The sequence below is a fragment of the Polyergus mexicanus genome, unplaced genomic scaffold (assembly GCF_030449975.1).
Source record: "Polyergus mexicanus isolate NDT 795.1 unplaced genomic scaffold, iyPolMexi1.0 SCAF_1, whole genome shotgun sequence".
NCBI classification, from domain to species: Eukaryota; Metazoa; Arthropoda; class Insecta; order Hymenoptera; family Formicidae; genus Polyergus; species Polyergus mexicanus.
Window position 1 is genome coordinate 1,690,463 of NW_027223321.1, and position 16,994 is coordinate 1,707,456.

Consider the following 16,994-nt stretch of genomic DNA (forward strand, 5'->3'; position numbering starts at 1 on the left):
TTCAGATGCGATATTATACAATCAATTATTCAAACAGCGATTATCCGAATATAATGATTTCCTCTATTTAACTAACTTCTATTTAAATATTTCATACGATGTTATCTATAAATTTTTGTTCATTGTCGATGTATCTGCCGATAGTATTTATTGCTAAACGTCCTTAGATTTGATTATGTATGGATAAAATTAAAATGTTTGCTAGTCTTTTGAAGATATTAGCAAAAAAAAAAAAAAAAAAAAAAAAAAAAATTCTGATGCACAGAAATGGACGCGTAATAAATATTTATATAATTTGTTCGTATATCATATGAAAAAGTACGAAAGATAAACACGAGAATCTCGCGTGTTAGGATGGATAATAACAAGTCATTTCAAAGGCAGCACAAGCCTTACAGTAAACAAGTAAATTTAAGGATATGACTGTTCAACGATTTTGAAGAATGACGAGAAAGAAACAAAGTTGTTATGTGACATGATAAATGTAAATTAGTGTATAAATTTTATATATTATAAAGAAATCAAGAACAATCATTAGATATATGATGGATAAATGCAATACGTGAAAAAGAGGGAATTGATTCTTATACACGGAAAATTAACAAAGATTATACGATCAATTACTTGAAGAGTAAAGCGAAATAATTATTGCAAGATAAATACGAATAAAATTGAGAAAGAGCTTACTATAAGCAGATTTTGAAACGCACCCGATAAAAAAATCAAAGACGCTATTGTCAAATCAAATCATTAAAAGTAATAAAAGAGTAAAAAAATGAGCGGACCGGGTAAATATGTCAATCAGCTAGAATCGATAAGAAGAAACATTCTTGACATGCATTGCTCTGATATGTCAGTGTATGAAATTTCTCGTACAACGAAGGTACCAGTAACAGAAATTAAAATTATTATTTCTAAATTTGAAAGATTGCTAGCAAGAAGAATGGAATGTAACGCAGTACCTGCACTCTCACTTAGTGAAAACGAGTTACGAATAATTATTCGAGAAGCGGTATTAAAGAATTTTAAGGCGATAGATGTGATGGTAAGAGAACAAATTGATAGAAAAATAAAAAATAATGCGAAGAAGATAATGAATATCAAAAAAGCACAAAAAGAAGTTATGAAGATGATGAAGTCAATTGGTGATGAAGAAGAGATCAAGGAAATGCAAAAACTTCTTGACGTGTAAGTTGTGTATGTTAAAACAATATACAAACAATATATATATATATAAGATTATAGAAACACTTATTTATGTTTCATTTTCTGTATAAAAAATTTTTTATGTTATTTCAATATGTCGTAAAACTTAGAAGAGAGCATCGTAATTTTATATGCATTACGCATCTTTCAAAGATGTTTAAGAATATATATATAAATTATTTATATACAATTTATATATTTACATACAATTATTATAATGAACGCGCGCGCGCATGCATCTGTTATGATATAAATAGAATTATATATTATTTTCCAATTAAAGTTAGTCTCATCGTATGAATATTTTTTACTTTTTTCATTTAAAAAAACACGTTTTTTTTTCGTCTCAAAAAATATTTGTCTCGTAGATAATCGATAAAACAGTGAGAGGGAAGGAAAAGTGTATCACTATCTTCCAGTTTATCCGAATAATCGCTGTTTCACTATAATCCGCCAATTACGTTCGCGAGACGATGTTACTTACTTTTTGAGAATACTGAAAAGTTTTTTTACAAACGCGTATCGTTTCAGGATTAGTTCTAATCTCTGCGATGCTGATGTTCGTCAGCATTGGAATGTTCGCCTTCCCGACACGCTTGCCGAAAAGCAGGACACCCCCTCGACGAGCGGATGCCAAGAAGCCCAGTCTTCGAGGTAAGTCCTGATTTATCTTTCGGAGATTGCTCCGATCGTTCTTGGTCCGACCTAGTCGGCCGTTTCGACTGCGTGGATTAGCTTAATCTGTTTTTATGACTCGCCGTAAGCTGCTTTGTGGCAGATTTTGTATCTCTTTCTTTCATTGTCTCTCTGTCGCGCGATTTCCTGCGCGAAACGTCTAAAAGTCCTCGGGAAAAAAAAGATAACTGGCGTAATCGTGTCGCGGTTTGGCTACGATATGTGTCTATTCTCGTTGCTGAAACGTAACGGCAGTAAATATACGTCATTGCTTTCTCTCTTTTTACGATGACAACTCGTGATTTCCGATTGTGATACCTCCATATTTGACGGTAATTTATATTCGCGCGAATATTTATGGCGTACCGTTGTCCCTGATAAAATTGCATCATCGCAAAAAATCGAATAAATTGCATAAAAGTAGAAGATTATTAAGTAAGAAGAATGATTAAAAAAAAAGAATTAATATCCTGCGAATAAAATTTTAAAGATACATAGATACTTTGAAAACAAAAAAAATTTTTTTTTTTTTTTGCGATTAATATAAATATCATTTTTAAATGTTTAATTTCGTTAAGACAGATAATTATGTTTGTATCGAAAAAAGTTTAAAGTTTTTCTAATGATGGCTCGATTGATCCGAGATGGCCATGTATATGCATATAAATTAAATATAGAGATATTGAAAGAATTATTTTGAAGAAAACGCGGTCTTGCTGAAAGCTTCGCACCGAAAGGTGAAATTCTGCACATTTGCCACTTGCCATAGTATCGAAGGTTAACGAGAATGGAAATAAAAGTCGGAGACGATGTTCTCTTCGTAAATTAATCAGGAGTTCGCAATGATTTTGCCTATAATCCGTTCTTTCGTACGCATCAAGACAGCGTGACATAAATGATCTTTTTTTTTATGCATCCTCTGTCTTTTAGTCTATTGATTTGATTATGTAAATTTAAGTATATTTTTATTTTATTTATCACTGTACTTAGAAGATGAAATAAAAGATTATTTAAAAATGGTCTCTGCCGAAACAAAATTTTTTCCAACAAGCGAACACTTTTTTCGTTTCAGTCATTATTAGTCTGCAAACTTGTTTACAACGATTTTTTTATTTTAATTACAAGAGATATCTTGCGTCTTTATAGCGCAATGCTTATGTTGCGAATAGAAAATTATATACAGTTAAATCACTGCGAAAAATCTTTGGCTTAATTATTCAAGAATTAGAACATAAATGTATCGATATCTCGCGCTTTATTCACCACTGTCGCATAATGCGGATTCGGTCGGCTCTATCGGTATGCGCATAAAAGGAGGAATAAAACCGAACAGAGAGATGATCTCTCAAGCGTGAGTCGCCCGGCGGTCCAAGGTCAATAGGAAATTTAGGTGGCGAACGGAGGATGTCCGACGTCGCCTTTGCCTATACATATAATGCTGTAGCGCGTCCAACTGGGAAAGTACAGCCGAGATTTACAGCTTTCGACGCATCTGTAAAAAAAGTTAGGCGCGCGATTAGCCTCTCCTTTCCATGATGGAGAATCATCTCCTCGAGCGAATCTCGCAAATTCGACGACCACGAATAATCGACCACGTCCCGGATTAGATTTTTGCACGCGCGTTTTCTTTTTTCTTTTTTCATTTCGCTATCGCAGTTTTTAGCGTTAAACACGCGCTGCCAGAAATGGCTCTTTGAAGACGGTGCTTAATGCTTCGTTCGCGATCCGATCACCTTGACCTGTTTTGTCCCTGATTTCTCCTAAACCGCTCAAGGTATGTTAACAGGAATTTATTCTTGAATTCTAATTTAAAGCTATTTATTTTTACTTAAATAATTTAAATTTAATATAATTCAGAGAATGTAATATTTAATGTCCGAATAATTTTTTTGAAGTATCTTTTAAAGATATTTAATTTTTCTAACTTTATATTTTTTTACGCGTTTCTTTACTCGCAAAATTGATCGAATGTTTTAAAAATTTCATATAACTGTTTATAATATATAAAAAATAGAAACGAGAAGAAATGAAAGAAGCAGGCATGTATAATAAAATGAAACGATTATATTTAATTTATTATATAATAATTTATTATCATATTTATTAAATATACATTTTCTTCTATCTAATTTATAATAAAGAAACAAATGCGTAATATAATATATTTTAAAGATATTACGTGCCGTAAATAAAATTCACTTTCTCTTTCGAGATTTTTGAAATTCCTCATTAATTACACAAATCACCGTACAACCCAGCAACAACTTGTAGCTTGTTCCGAAAGCCCTGAAAATCATCCGATGCTCCTTTAACGGACCCTCGGCGCGGGGATGGCGCATTCACCCGTGTGCTGCGTTACACACGCGCGTGTGAGTCGCGTGCGTGTGTACGCGCGCACGCCGCCGCTTTCTCTGCCTGTATGCGTTAATAATAATGACTGACCGACTCGTGCACCGAGGTGGGGCAAGTTCACGGTCACGCGTCGTGCATAAAGACGGCGGTGGACACGTACGTGCGTACGTTTTGCGCGTGTACGCGCGGACTAACGCGCGCGTGTCTCTCACTCTGCTTCTTTTTTTGTGTTTTTTTTTAAGTTCTGTCTCTCTCGCTCTCTTCCCCACCCCATCTCTGTCTCTCTTCCCCCTCCCCCCCCTCTCTCTCTACGTCATTTATATATGTGTTTGCTACAAGCCGTATTATTTACATATCGTCGCACTTAATTTGGCGATTCGCCTACGCAAAAGCCTTTTTTAATGCGTCTAACTTTTTAACCCGCATCTAGTGTTTTATTTATTACCGGACGCATTATCACATCTTGTTTCAAGCGAGTTTTTAATTTATGACGAATATTTGAATGTCGTGTTTTAGACGTAGTTTAAATTATATAGTTGTCGCAGTTGCATATGTGATAAATATAAAAGTTAAATATATCTCGAATTTACAACGACTTTTAAGTTTGGAAGATGTCTGTCTTCCGGTATGTTAATGTCGCTAATTGGACGTATACAAGAGTAGGCGAATTTAATTGCTGTTCAACTATTATATAATCATTAAGTTTGATGAACGCAATTACAACGCATATATAACACATATACACGCCTATATACATGTGTTTGCATATATTGATCGTGTAAGTTTACTTATATATCTTTCGCGCCTTAATTAATTATTAATTTTAAATAGAAGAAAATTTGCAAAATCGATCGTATACGTACCATACGTCCGAAATAAATGAATGTATATTATAATGATCGACACAACGTACGCCTTCAGACCTTTAAAGGGCATTCTGCACGATAATACTCGGAGCTCAATGTTAGTCACGTTTGTCTACTCATGGTCTGTGGGACGTCCCTATGCGGGGTTGCCACGACTTCTAGCTGGGTTCTCTTGGATGCCTAGAAGACTTCTAGGCAGTCCTAGGCATGTAGCTTCGTTTGCACGCACAAGGTTACGCATATACTGTACACTCGCTATAGTATCATGCGAAAAAGATGCTCGACTGGTCTGAGTAGATAAATTAACATAGCGCGTTCAATAGAAAGAAAAATCAAACATATATTTATTTAGTTTCTCTATCGACTGAATAAATTATAAAGTAGATAAATTTCTCGAACTTTTTTCCAATTTGAATAAATCTCATTTGGAAAGACAAATTTTTCAAGATTTTAGATTAAAAAGACGCATCTCTCTCTGCGTAGATAGATGAAAATAATCCTTGACGCATGCTTTCCAAAAACAATTGTGAAAGGGAAAATATTCATTTATCTTATCTTATGAATGAGAAAATTGTAAAAATGATAATTTAATTTTAATTAATTGAAGTAAATTAATCTTTATTGATTTGATTTTCGATTTCAATAAATCTGGTTAGGATTTACGAATAAAAATACACGATTGTATGGAATTTTTAATAATCCGAATTTTTTATTTGAAATATTTAAAAAGAAATTGTTTTATGATTTCAACGATAATTGACTATTAAAATCGGATAAATCTCAAGTTAATTTCCATTTCTACCTACACGTTTGCATTGTAACAGATATTGAAAAGAGGATACGAGTTTCTTATCTCAAGTTTTACTATTCACCCTTGGCTCATCGACAGCGAAGAGAGACAGAGACGTGAATGCTCTCTTCTTCAGTTCGATCGTAAATCTACGTGAGGAAGGGGACAATCGTTTGGCGAGTCTTGATAATAATTTCGAACGTTTCAGACGTTTTCTTAATCGTTGAGCCTAGACTGTCGGCGAACTATAGTGAGTTTCCGAGCAAGTCTACGTATACCCGTTTCAATGGGTCAATACGTTCGGTCGGCCGAGCGGGTATATCTTCGTCTGGTAGGGGCGCGTATAAAAGTCTATGCGTCTGCGACGCATCGATCTCCACCGATACTTATGTCAGGCGAAACTGCCAGTAAACGACCTTGTCGCGAGATCATTTGCCAAAGACGCTCTATAATGCAGAATCACGTACGGCACGAGTTTCTTTCCCCTTACCTTCTCTCGATGCGACTTTTTTCTCCTTCAATCTCGCTCTCCGTCGAGTTCTCTCGGATACTCGAGGAAAGATAATACGAGACGAGAGAGGAAGATCGTCGGGGCTAATTAGCTCGCCTCTCGTAATCGAGCTCATAAATATACGAAGAATTGCGGTGAAGACTCCGTCAGATTCGTAGGGAATAAGTATACAGTCTCGAGTAGAGACAGAGAGATCAGGCGAGACCGAAACTAATAAGAGATAACCATGGCCACGCGTGATGCATTCGCAGAGCTGGATTGCGACTAGGGTATCGCTAATGTAAGCTCTGCGTAACCTTCGCCCATGAAACATATAATATCTTGAGTCGATGACCCGTATACCTGTCGCACGTATGATGATACGAGACTCATTTGCTTAGATAAGATGATTACAATTAAATAGGAAGCATATGTGGTTACCAAGATACTTGACTTCAAAGAAAGAATATAGCGTTTAATTAAAGAGCAAGAAAATATCTTTGTTCGCCAAATAAAAATAAAAATAAAAATATCGAATAATTTGTTACTATTAGGCTGTATTTTATATATATCTATATCTATTTTTCAGCAATTTTCCAATAAGAAAAATAAATAAATTCTTCATTTTATAATTGATGATATTAAATAATTTATTTAATATCTATTTAATATAATTTATTTAGATAAATATTTCTTCGTTATTGAACGATAATTGCGATTCGTCATCGTGACAAATATAAATACGCGATAAATTATATGAATTGACCGGATAATTATATCGTATGAATTCTTACACGTGCTTGGTACTATAACACTTCGGCTGTCGCTGTTGCAGATTTTCCGAGTGCAGTGAAACGACTTTTGAAGAACGACATACTGATGTTTAGAACAGCGAGTAGCGTGCTGCACATCTTGCCGATCGCCGGTCTTTACACCTTCCTACCGAAGTACCTCGAGAGCCAATTTCGTCTGCCGGCTCATCATGCGAACATGATCTCAGGTAATTATCGCGAATGAACATGCAAGCGGGGGCTCGTGGATCTCGAACGTATACACAATTATACAGTTCAGCACAAGAAGGAATTTGAGAAAAAAAATAATTTTTCCTTGCAGTTTCCTCGATACTAAAAATTTAATCTTAGAGAAATGGCAATACTTAGTTAGGAAAATCTTATTAATCTTAATATTTGCAGCAAGTTCCATTTAAGAAGCGAATATTTTAACAAATAATTTCTTCTCACATTTTTAAATCGAATTTTTCCAAAAATGTGACGGAGTATTTTGAAGAACAAAATTATATTTTAAATATTTAAATAATTTTTTTTTTTCGGTTTAAGAAAATAATTTTTTGTCGAATCGCATTGTTACTAATGCTATATGAGTGACATGAATCGTATGCGAAAAAAACAGCAAAAATTTCTGGAAGATCGACCGGGCAACGTCGCAAGATTTTGTCGCCGGATGTCCGTCGCGATTACGATGTAAAGGATGGATAATTTGACGTAAATGACAGAACGGGCGTGTTATTCCATTCGCCGAAAAGTATTATTCTCTCACTTCGTTTGTACGCCGAAACTTGCGACGTGAAATTTGCCGGTCAATTATACCGAATTGCCTTTCTTACTTTTAACTTAAATTATATTAATATTTTATATTTTATATAACTCAAGATAAATATATATAATAGTTTGCAATGATATTTCATATTTCTAATTTAATTTTTTTTTTGTATACTTAAGAATGTTACTTATAATTAATAAGTAATTTATGACATACGGAAGTTATAATGTTGCGAGTGAATAAATGATATAATCCGTAGAACGAACTCGCGTATTTCTCGAGTATTAATTGTATGATGCCTTATTTTACGTGCGTGTGCGCGCACGCGCTAATTTACGATGATTGTTTGTCGAGAAATGGCGCCGGTCGTAGAACGAGGCTTCTCTATTCTACTTCTCGTCATTCTACGCCCTAGTATTAATCTATGGCCGTATTATTCGAAGAATAATTTGGTAGAAGTAGCCGCCGTATTGTTGCGCGATACTATCGTATTGGTTTCGAATTATTTCCTAACCGCCCGATGAAGTTACGTAAAGCCAAAGTATAAGTAGATCGTCTTGATCTCTTCGAACATTTCACGATTAATTTTTAACATTACATTCAATTTTATTTCTGTGTACTTAATAATTTGTGAATATAATAAAGATAAATATTTTATATTTTTATTGTATGCGCATTTGAGATATTAGACAAAATTAAATAAAATTGAACAGTATAGTTTTTGAAGATTTAATAACAATAATAATAATTTATATCACTAGAATCTTAGAATCTTTTTTTTACTTTTGTATAAATATATCGCCATTAAAAAGAATATGTTTTTGCACTTTTCAGATTTGGAAAATCACATTTGGTTTATTTAATAAGTAAAATTTTTATTAATAAAATGTGTATATTTTAAGATATAGTTATGGTGGTCATCGTTGAATTCCTATGACTAGACTATGACGCAAAGTATGAATTATCAGGTGAACGGCTTTCGACGATCATATAATGAGCATAATTTTTTTACATAGGTGTTGGCGGCATCCTAGTTATGGGATTGGGTATTATAATTAGTGGCGTATTTATCTTGAGAGCGAAGCCCAACGCGAGATTCGTCGCAGCCTGGATCGCCTTCACTGCGGTCGTTTACGCGATTGGCATGAGCGTATTGATGTTCATTGGTTGTCCGATGGACGATTTCGCAGGTCTCGTGTCACATTCCGATGGGTAAGAAAAATTTTATCATATCTATAATAAAACTTAAGTATGTCGATATAAATTTACTTCCGCAATTATATTTGATGCGGATCTCTTGGAGAAGGAAATATTCAGATTTCTTAAATTATGAATAAATTGAAAAAAGTTTCACCGGAACAAATATTGTAATAATTATATATAATAAATTTTTTTATTTTTCTATAACTTATAGTGCTCATTCGTATTATTAAAGTAAGATATCTGAAGTAATATCAGCGTTCGCAAAAACTCAAATGTCTTAAAGATTTTTTGCGGTCTGACATAAAATCTTTTGAAATAGTATCGTAAACGATCGCGTAAAAATAAAATTATTTCAATTATTATTTTTATAAAGCATATTTTCGAAAGCATCCAACTTGCGTAATATTGTTACAAAAATTTCGCGATTGCTGCTTTGTCTATTATACATTTAAACGGTAAAGCTGGCGGATGTCGGTCGTGTTTAACAAAAAGCAATGTATTCGAATGCGTGTTATATTAGAATGCGCATCGTAAATATATGTATCGGAAACACGTGAGAATTTTTCGCTCTTCCCTGTCTTATTTACAAGTCAACAATATCTTTCGGTTCCTCCAGATACATACATTTTGAGCCCTCCTGATTCGGCATTTCGTTTAGTCGCTCGCCGCAAAAAAATCCTCCATCGTAACTTTGTTCAGTCTATAATATTACACAAATCGTTATATCCCGCTATCATTTATTAAACATGAGCAAAAAATTCAATATATATTTGTACTTTAAGGGCTGGATTTAATTAATTCCGACAGTTTAATTGAAATTTTTAAGCAGCTAGAAATTGCTGGATACTATAAGGATGTATCCATCGCCCGTAATCTCTTATATTTACATATTTATATATGACATTATATAAAATTTATAAAATTGCACTGGGGAAAAAAATTTAATGATACCCTCGAAAATTATATCGGGATAATTTATTTTTTTTTACGTGCATCTCCGTAGAATGAGTTGCATCAAGTATGGTAAACAGGATAGGCGGGTTAAGTTTATCGAGTTTAAAGCTTAATTAAAAAAGCGAAATCGACATTTTCGCAGACTTTCCAGCTTCGAACCGACCTGTGAGGCTACCTGCGGCTGCGACCGAAATAAGTTTAGTCCAATTTGTGGCGCGGATGGCAGAACGTATTTCTCCGCGTGTCATGCAGGCTGCTCGAATTATACGGTCTCCGACGGCAAAGTGGCATCGGTAAGTGTTAAGCTCAGTAGAACCAACAATCAGGATAGGGTATGCTCTGCGATGACGTCTGTTCGAACGAAATTACGTGAGATACGCGATGGTAATTGAAACGGTCATCAGCTTGGAAACACCGTAAAAATTGAGATTGCTGCCGAGTCATTTCAGAAAACAATATAGAATTCTGGAATCCTTTACTTTTGTGTAAAATGAAATATTTAGATAGCAATACATATATATATATATATATCGTATTACTGTGCCGATTATATTTAATATTATTATCATGTATCATTATTGTGTTAAGATTAATTTTGAGTTACGTATCTAATTCGATACTTATTTTTATTTCTAAATATCAAAGTATTGTATTTAAATTTTTGAGTACAAATACGAGCAATTTACTTTTGAGGCAGAACATTATTTAGCAATTATAAAAATTTTAGTAATAAAAAAAGGGCATTAGCTCACATGTAAAACAATCTTTAAAAATTTAGAATAAAAAATGGCCATTAAAACAAGCAAACGACATATATGTCGCGAATTATCAGAAAAATTATATTGTTCATTGCAACTTTCCTTTTCTGACAATATTACGCGTTTGGTATTTCACAGTTTTATAACTGTCAATGCATCGGACAGAACCTCACGGTACCGGAAGCAGTCATCAGCACGGCGACGATCGGTTATTGTGAACTCCAGTGCAGCAACTTTTGGGTCTATATGATCCTGTTTTCGGTCTTCGTTTTTATCCATTCGACTAGCGAGGTAGGCTCCATGTTGCTCATTCTGCGATGCGTGGATCCCAGGGACAAGGCCATGGCGCTTGGTCTGATACAGTTCGCCATCGGTTTGTTCGGTAATTACTTGATGAGACATGATTTTCAACAGTGAAGGTAGATAACATGACGCGTCTTTATATGAATATTTTTTTACAATGCAAAAAATTGATTAGGATTAAAAAAAAAGAATAATTTAATGTGAAAGAGAGATATAATAAAAAAGTTAAAAAAAACTTTTAGTTTGTTTATGTTAAAAAAATGTTCTGGAATCGCCTTTTTTAACAACACAATAGCTTAATATATTTATTCCTTTACTTCAGGTAATGTCCCATGTCCCATCGTTTATGGTGCTGTGGTGGATTCCGCTTGTCTCGTATGGGAATACGCTTGCGGTGAGCGAGGCGCCTGCTGGCTTTACGATTCGAATGTATTTAGAATGTTCTATCATGGTAAGCATATCTTAAAAGAGAGAGATGTGTAAAAAAATTCTCCATTTACTGATAAAGTATAGAGATTCTAAGTAAGAGATTCCCCGATATTAATTACATTGATTCAATGAAACGCAATTCTTGAGAGAGTCGAATTTTAATTAATATTACGCAATGGATATATTTTTCAATCTCTTATATGACTTGAAAAGATAAAAATAAATAAATTAAATAGAGATTTGCTTAGAGAGGAAGTATGTATACTTATAATACGTAAACACGCTTAATGAGATTGCGTACAAGCAGGGAGTTTGCGTAATAACGCGAATGTCTCTCGGCAGGTACAACGGGTGGTATCCTCGTGTTGGCCTTCGTGGTGGATATAATCGTCTGGTACAAGGCCGGGAGCATAAACTTCGTGGAGGAGCAGGAGGGCGAGGAAGGCACCGCGGAGGAAATGGCGACGTTAAAATCGCAGGACGCTCAGACGGTCGAGAATGATTATTTGTGAAGGTTTCGCATTACTCTTTGCGGTGAAGGGGTCGTGGCCGATGCGTCGTCGTCATCGTCATCTAAGGACTCGGTACAGTGTCGTAGGATACATGGGGGCGTCGTCGTTCTTCGCGAAAGGTATACCGGTATAGATCGCCCGGTATATTCCCGGGGACGCGGCGAAGGATCGACTTGACGTTTACAGGTCAAGACGGATCTTCTCTCGAATGAGTTCGTATCGACGGAAGTCTAGTCTCTTTTCTCTCCTCGACGGTAGAGGAGACGCCTCTCAGGACAAATCAACACTGGTCGTGGCGCGAATTGTTTTCAATGTCCGCGCGCGCGCGGACTCGAAAATCATGAGAAGACTGGCTGAAGTAGATGAATGACTTGAACGATTTCGATTCGGTTACTCGCGTGAGAATCGCGATAGTTGAATAAGGAAGAAACGGATACGATTGCGAAGTTGGAAGAATAAATTCGGAAGATCATGACTCGATTACAACGAGCAGGAAGAAGGATCGCATGGCTCTTTCGCGGAGTAAGCACGTTACACGAAGACGATGCCGACTGTTGCATCGCGAGGTATTCTTGGTAAGCGTATGGAAAAATAGCTTTCGAATTAACTCGGCAGTATCATCAGACTCGGACATTCTGAGGAATCGTGACGAAAGGAGAACGATAAAAGTAATTGTGCGGGACAAGAGCGTACAAGAGCGATGTGTGATATAGGTCTCGGAAAAAGGAGTTATATAGTAAGGTTTCTCTCTCAGGGAGGCTGTCAGTAAGTACACACGCAATATAAAAAAGTAATACTTCCGTGCCTACGAAACGACGGTGCTTGCGGCGAGCACGCAGGATACGCTACGACGGATCCGGAAAATCGAATCGAATCAAACCACACGGGCGGCCTCGCGGATAAACGCGATTCGCGATAGTGAGAGATTGCATCGTGCGTTGCGCACCGATGTTGATTAGTATACGACAGCGTTCTCCTTGCTAAACGTTATCTAACGGTAATATCTACCGTGACGCAAAAGGAAACACGGGACACTGCGTCTCTTAATATAAAAGAATTTTTTTTTAAGCTTAATAAATAGAATTTTGTTATAGAAGGCTCGAATAAGAAAGCAGCGCTGAAGAACCTTTTGTTATTCCAAAATTGCAACAGCAATAATAAACAAAGATTTATTGTATGTGTGTGTGTGTGTGTGTGTGTGTGTGTGTATACACATCACACAATTATCTTCTGTTATAAATTTTTTTAATAATTTTGATTATTATAAAATATTAATTTAAAATTTTCTATAAAAAATATAAAATTTTAAATATTGGGACACATAAATCTTAAAAATATTAATATATATATATATATATAATATATATGTACATTTATAAATAGAAAAAGAAATTGCTAGCAATTGTGAAGCATCAATTGTTGGATTTATTGTTCTGGAATCCAATAGATGTAACTATGGATTAAACTTCTAATCACTTGTTGCAGCCATATTCAATTATGATGTTTGCAGCAAAACTTTTTGTTTTATACATATAGCTGTCAACTCGATCAACTGTTACGTAGAATATGCGATACTGAAATCTAAAATATGAAATATAGAATTGAATTATTATTAAAGCATATACGTAGATTCAGTTAATGCATTTTATTAATGTAAAATAATTTAAAAAAAAAATTTTCTGCGTGTTTTTTCAATTTTCATTTCCGCGAACATGATTAATATAACAAAACAATTTATTTCGGCATAATGAAAGAAAAAAAATTATATTAATTTTTCGCTTCTAACGTCATAATTTAATATTGTAATGAAGATCAGGAGCTTTTTAAAATCTGCTATTCTTTTGGAACAGAGTTGGCTTTGATTAAATGATGGACATGAAGAAAAAAGCTTGTTGACATAATATGACGTAGAAAACTTTATTAGTTTTATTACATTTTATTTTATTATCAGTTATTTTATTATCCTAACAGTAAAAAGATATTTGAGAATATTAATTTTATTTTCATCGATTAGAGTTTTAAAACAAATTATTTCACTTTACGCACACATTGATTCAGATCTCGCTATCAATGATATTTTTATTGCCGTATTGCATTATTTATATATAATGTATTTTAACCGTATATAATGATGGATTTATTGTTAAATTTGTATGTTAGGAATCTTTACGTAAATCTATTATTATTAAACATAAAAATTCTTTCAAATATTTATAATTTTGTTTATTAAAAATGTTATTACATACAAGTTTAAAAATTTTTTTGAGATTTATTTTTTTCAATGAGAAATTGAGCAAACGTAAATTTTTAAAAAGTTTATGTCTATATAAAATTCGAATAAATGAAATTAAAATAATAAATAATTCAAATAAATGAAAGACTATATGAAACACATGAAAACATGATCAAAATAGACGATTGTAAGTCCAGGGGTCGGATATTCGCAAAAATATATATTAACCGAGATATTACGGTTATATATGAATAAATTATATAATATTTAGAGACAAAGATACGAATTTTTTAAATGTAATAAATTTGAGGCTCTCAGAATCTTTTTATATTTAACTAAATATATGTGAGATATTAGGATTGATAAGAATCTAAGATGCAGGTTACAGAATGTGCAATATATTATTGAACGTTCATGCAAAGCCGCAGAATAAAAAAAAGGACTGCATGTTTTTGTGCTAAATTTATTATTTTTATTTTTCAACGTTAGACTTTTAATGAAGAATTAGTTGATCGTTAGAGATATTGCAATTTAAATTGAAATGAGTAAACAGACAAACCGATATGTTCCATGTTTCCTTTTTAGAGATAGCACATTGCTCGATCATTTGTGTCACACGGTGCGCATTACATTAGTTGCGATCATCTCCAAGAACGCATAAGGCGAAAGAAAGACGAAGAGAAAATGCCGATTATTCTCTTCGATCAGTCGTTATATGATAGGGAATGCCTTTCTTCTTGCGGATAATGCGCGCGTAAGAAGCAGGCGAAGTATGTATGTAATTATGTACGTGTAAAAGAATGATGTATACTTGCGTATAGATACGTGTAATATACAGTTTAAATCGTCGAGTCTGGTAAATCAATCCTTGAACGAACATCTGCGCTTCGGCTACATGCCCGTGTGCATTTCTGTTTTAATCCTTGCGTGTCTTCTCCCTGTGTCGATGTTCGGAAAGATCATCGTGATGACCGATGTATGTCAGGTTTTCATACAGATGGAAATTATCCGCGAAGAGCGTTACACGAAAGAAGCGCCGCGAACGATATAGATCTAAACTGCAATGAGCAAGTTCTAAAAGCAAAAAGAAAAAGTCTAAAAAAAAGAAAAAAGAAAATTTTATAATTGTACATTATAAATTTGTTCTTAATTCAAGAACCAGAGAATTGAAGAAAATATAGTTTGTACTATTTTACTCGTTGCGATACTATAAGTTGAACAATCGTGATAGTAACTAATAATTATTGTGGAAATATCTCAAAAGAGTGGGAGATAGATAGATAGATAGATAGCTTTTTCTGCTACACGATATCATTGTGTATTTATAAATTTATAAATTTGTGTATTTATAAATTATGTAATTTTGTCTTTTAAAGGCAAAATGTCTTTTAGATCTATATTACTAGCCGCGCTTTGAATATAAACATTATGCTTATCTAACGAATGATGATCAGTGGGGATTAAAAAAGCTATAACTACTATAACTACTGAAAAATCAGAAATGTAAGAATAGTAAAGTAATACGCGTTAATACAAAATATGTCAAGGATTAATGCAGCAAAGACTACCTCCCGATATACATCTCGTTATTGTTAAAACAAATTCACCATTGATATTTTGGTTTGAGATCTTCGCAAGATAATGAAAAAATAATTATTAAACTCGATGCCGATTATTGTTTTAACAATGATGCGCGATGTACGAACGAAATTTTAATACGCTCTGTGAAAAATTAGCGATGTATTTTTATGTAGAAAAGAGCTCGCATTCTTAACACGAGACGTTAACGCGTAAACGTTCGTGTTGAGCGACTTGAGACATTTTCTTATGGTTGGTTCTCGATTTGCGCCATAAACATGTTCTTCAACGCATTCACCAACGAAATTTTACGGATAAACGAACAATTTTTTTATTTAACAGTTTATTTCCAGACTTCTCGTACATGATTTAAAATTACTTTTTTTTTATTTTTATACATAATAATTAAGATAAATATTAATTATAAAATTATGACTGTTGGCTCTTAATTTTGCGTGTACATATTTTTTTAATTGAAAAAAAATTATAGTGTCATATAAAATGAATTAAAAATAATACAAATTCAATTAGAATAAGATTTGAGAAAAATCACAAAGGTTTTATAAATTTTAATTATATCTATATACATACGCTTTTCAATTATATGCGATTTTAAATTTATCGAATTATTTTTTAAAATCGATTTAATAACGCAAATCGAGATGTATGTACATATATGTATATCTATACATTTATTTCACTCCGACTTTCAAATACACACGCACACAAACACCGTCGTCATATTCGGAACTCCTTCGGATCTCGGGTGACTCCTTAGGTCACATTACCCCGTCCGTATGTTTTATTACTCTCGCATAAAGTACTACAATAGTAAACATAGGCATAGATACGTATAATAATTATACGTATATTTGTGATCTGAAAAATAATTTTCACACGATGACTAGTGAATTCCAACTGATGCGGAACGAAAGAATACGAAAAAGAAAAAGAGGAAAATAAAAAGAGAATTGAGATTGAAAACGAATATATTCTGTTTTCGATCTCATTTAAATCGTTGAAATTATCTTAATAATTTGAAAAAACGAAAGAAAGATAAAACAAAAAGTAATATTAATTATTAT

The 16,994-nt window shown here is 33.6% G+C and overlaps 1 protein-coding gene across 10 annotated transcripts in view; it reads left to right on the top strand.

Moving 5' to 3' along the window:
* Positions 1-16,994, top strand: part of Oatp74d (Organic anion transporting polypeptide 74D) — a 97,782-nt gene that overhangs the window by 74,327 nt on the left and 6,461 nt on the right. For 9 of the 10 annotated variants that reach the window (XM_070311384.1, XM_070311537.1, XM_070311613.1 and 6 more), the window contains 7 exons: positions 1,738-1,860; positions 7,215-7,379; positions 8,956-9,151; positions 10,239-10,389; positions 10,993-11,236; positions 11,480-11,608; positions 11,929-16,669. In XM_070311384.1, the coding sequence (XP_070167485.1) occupies positions 1,738-1,860; positions 7,215-7,379; positions 8,956-9,151; positions 10,239-10,389; positions 10,993-11,236; positions 11,480-11,608; positions 11,929-12,098 (1,178 nt within the window). In that variant the 3' untranslated portion in view covers positions 12,099-16,669. Of the gene's footprint in view, positions 1-1,737; positions 1,861-7,214; positions 7,380-8,955; positions 9,152-10,238; positions 10,390-10,992; positions 11,237-11,479; positions 11,609-11,928; positions 16,670-16,994 lie in introns of those variants that run through there. The other variant, XR_011448182.1, reaches the window with a different exon arrangement.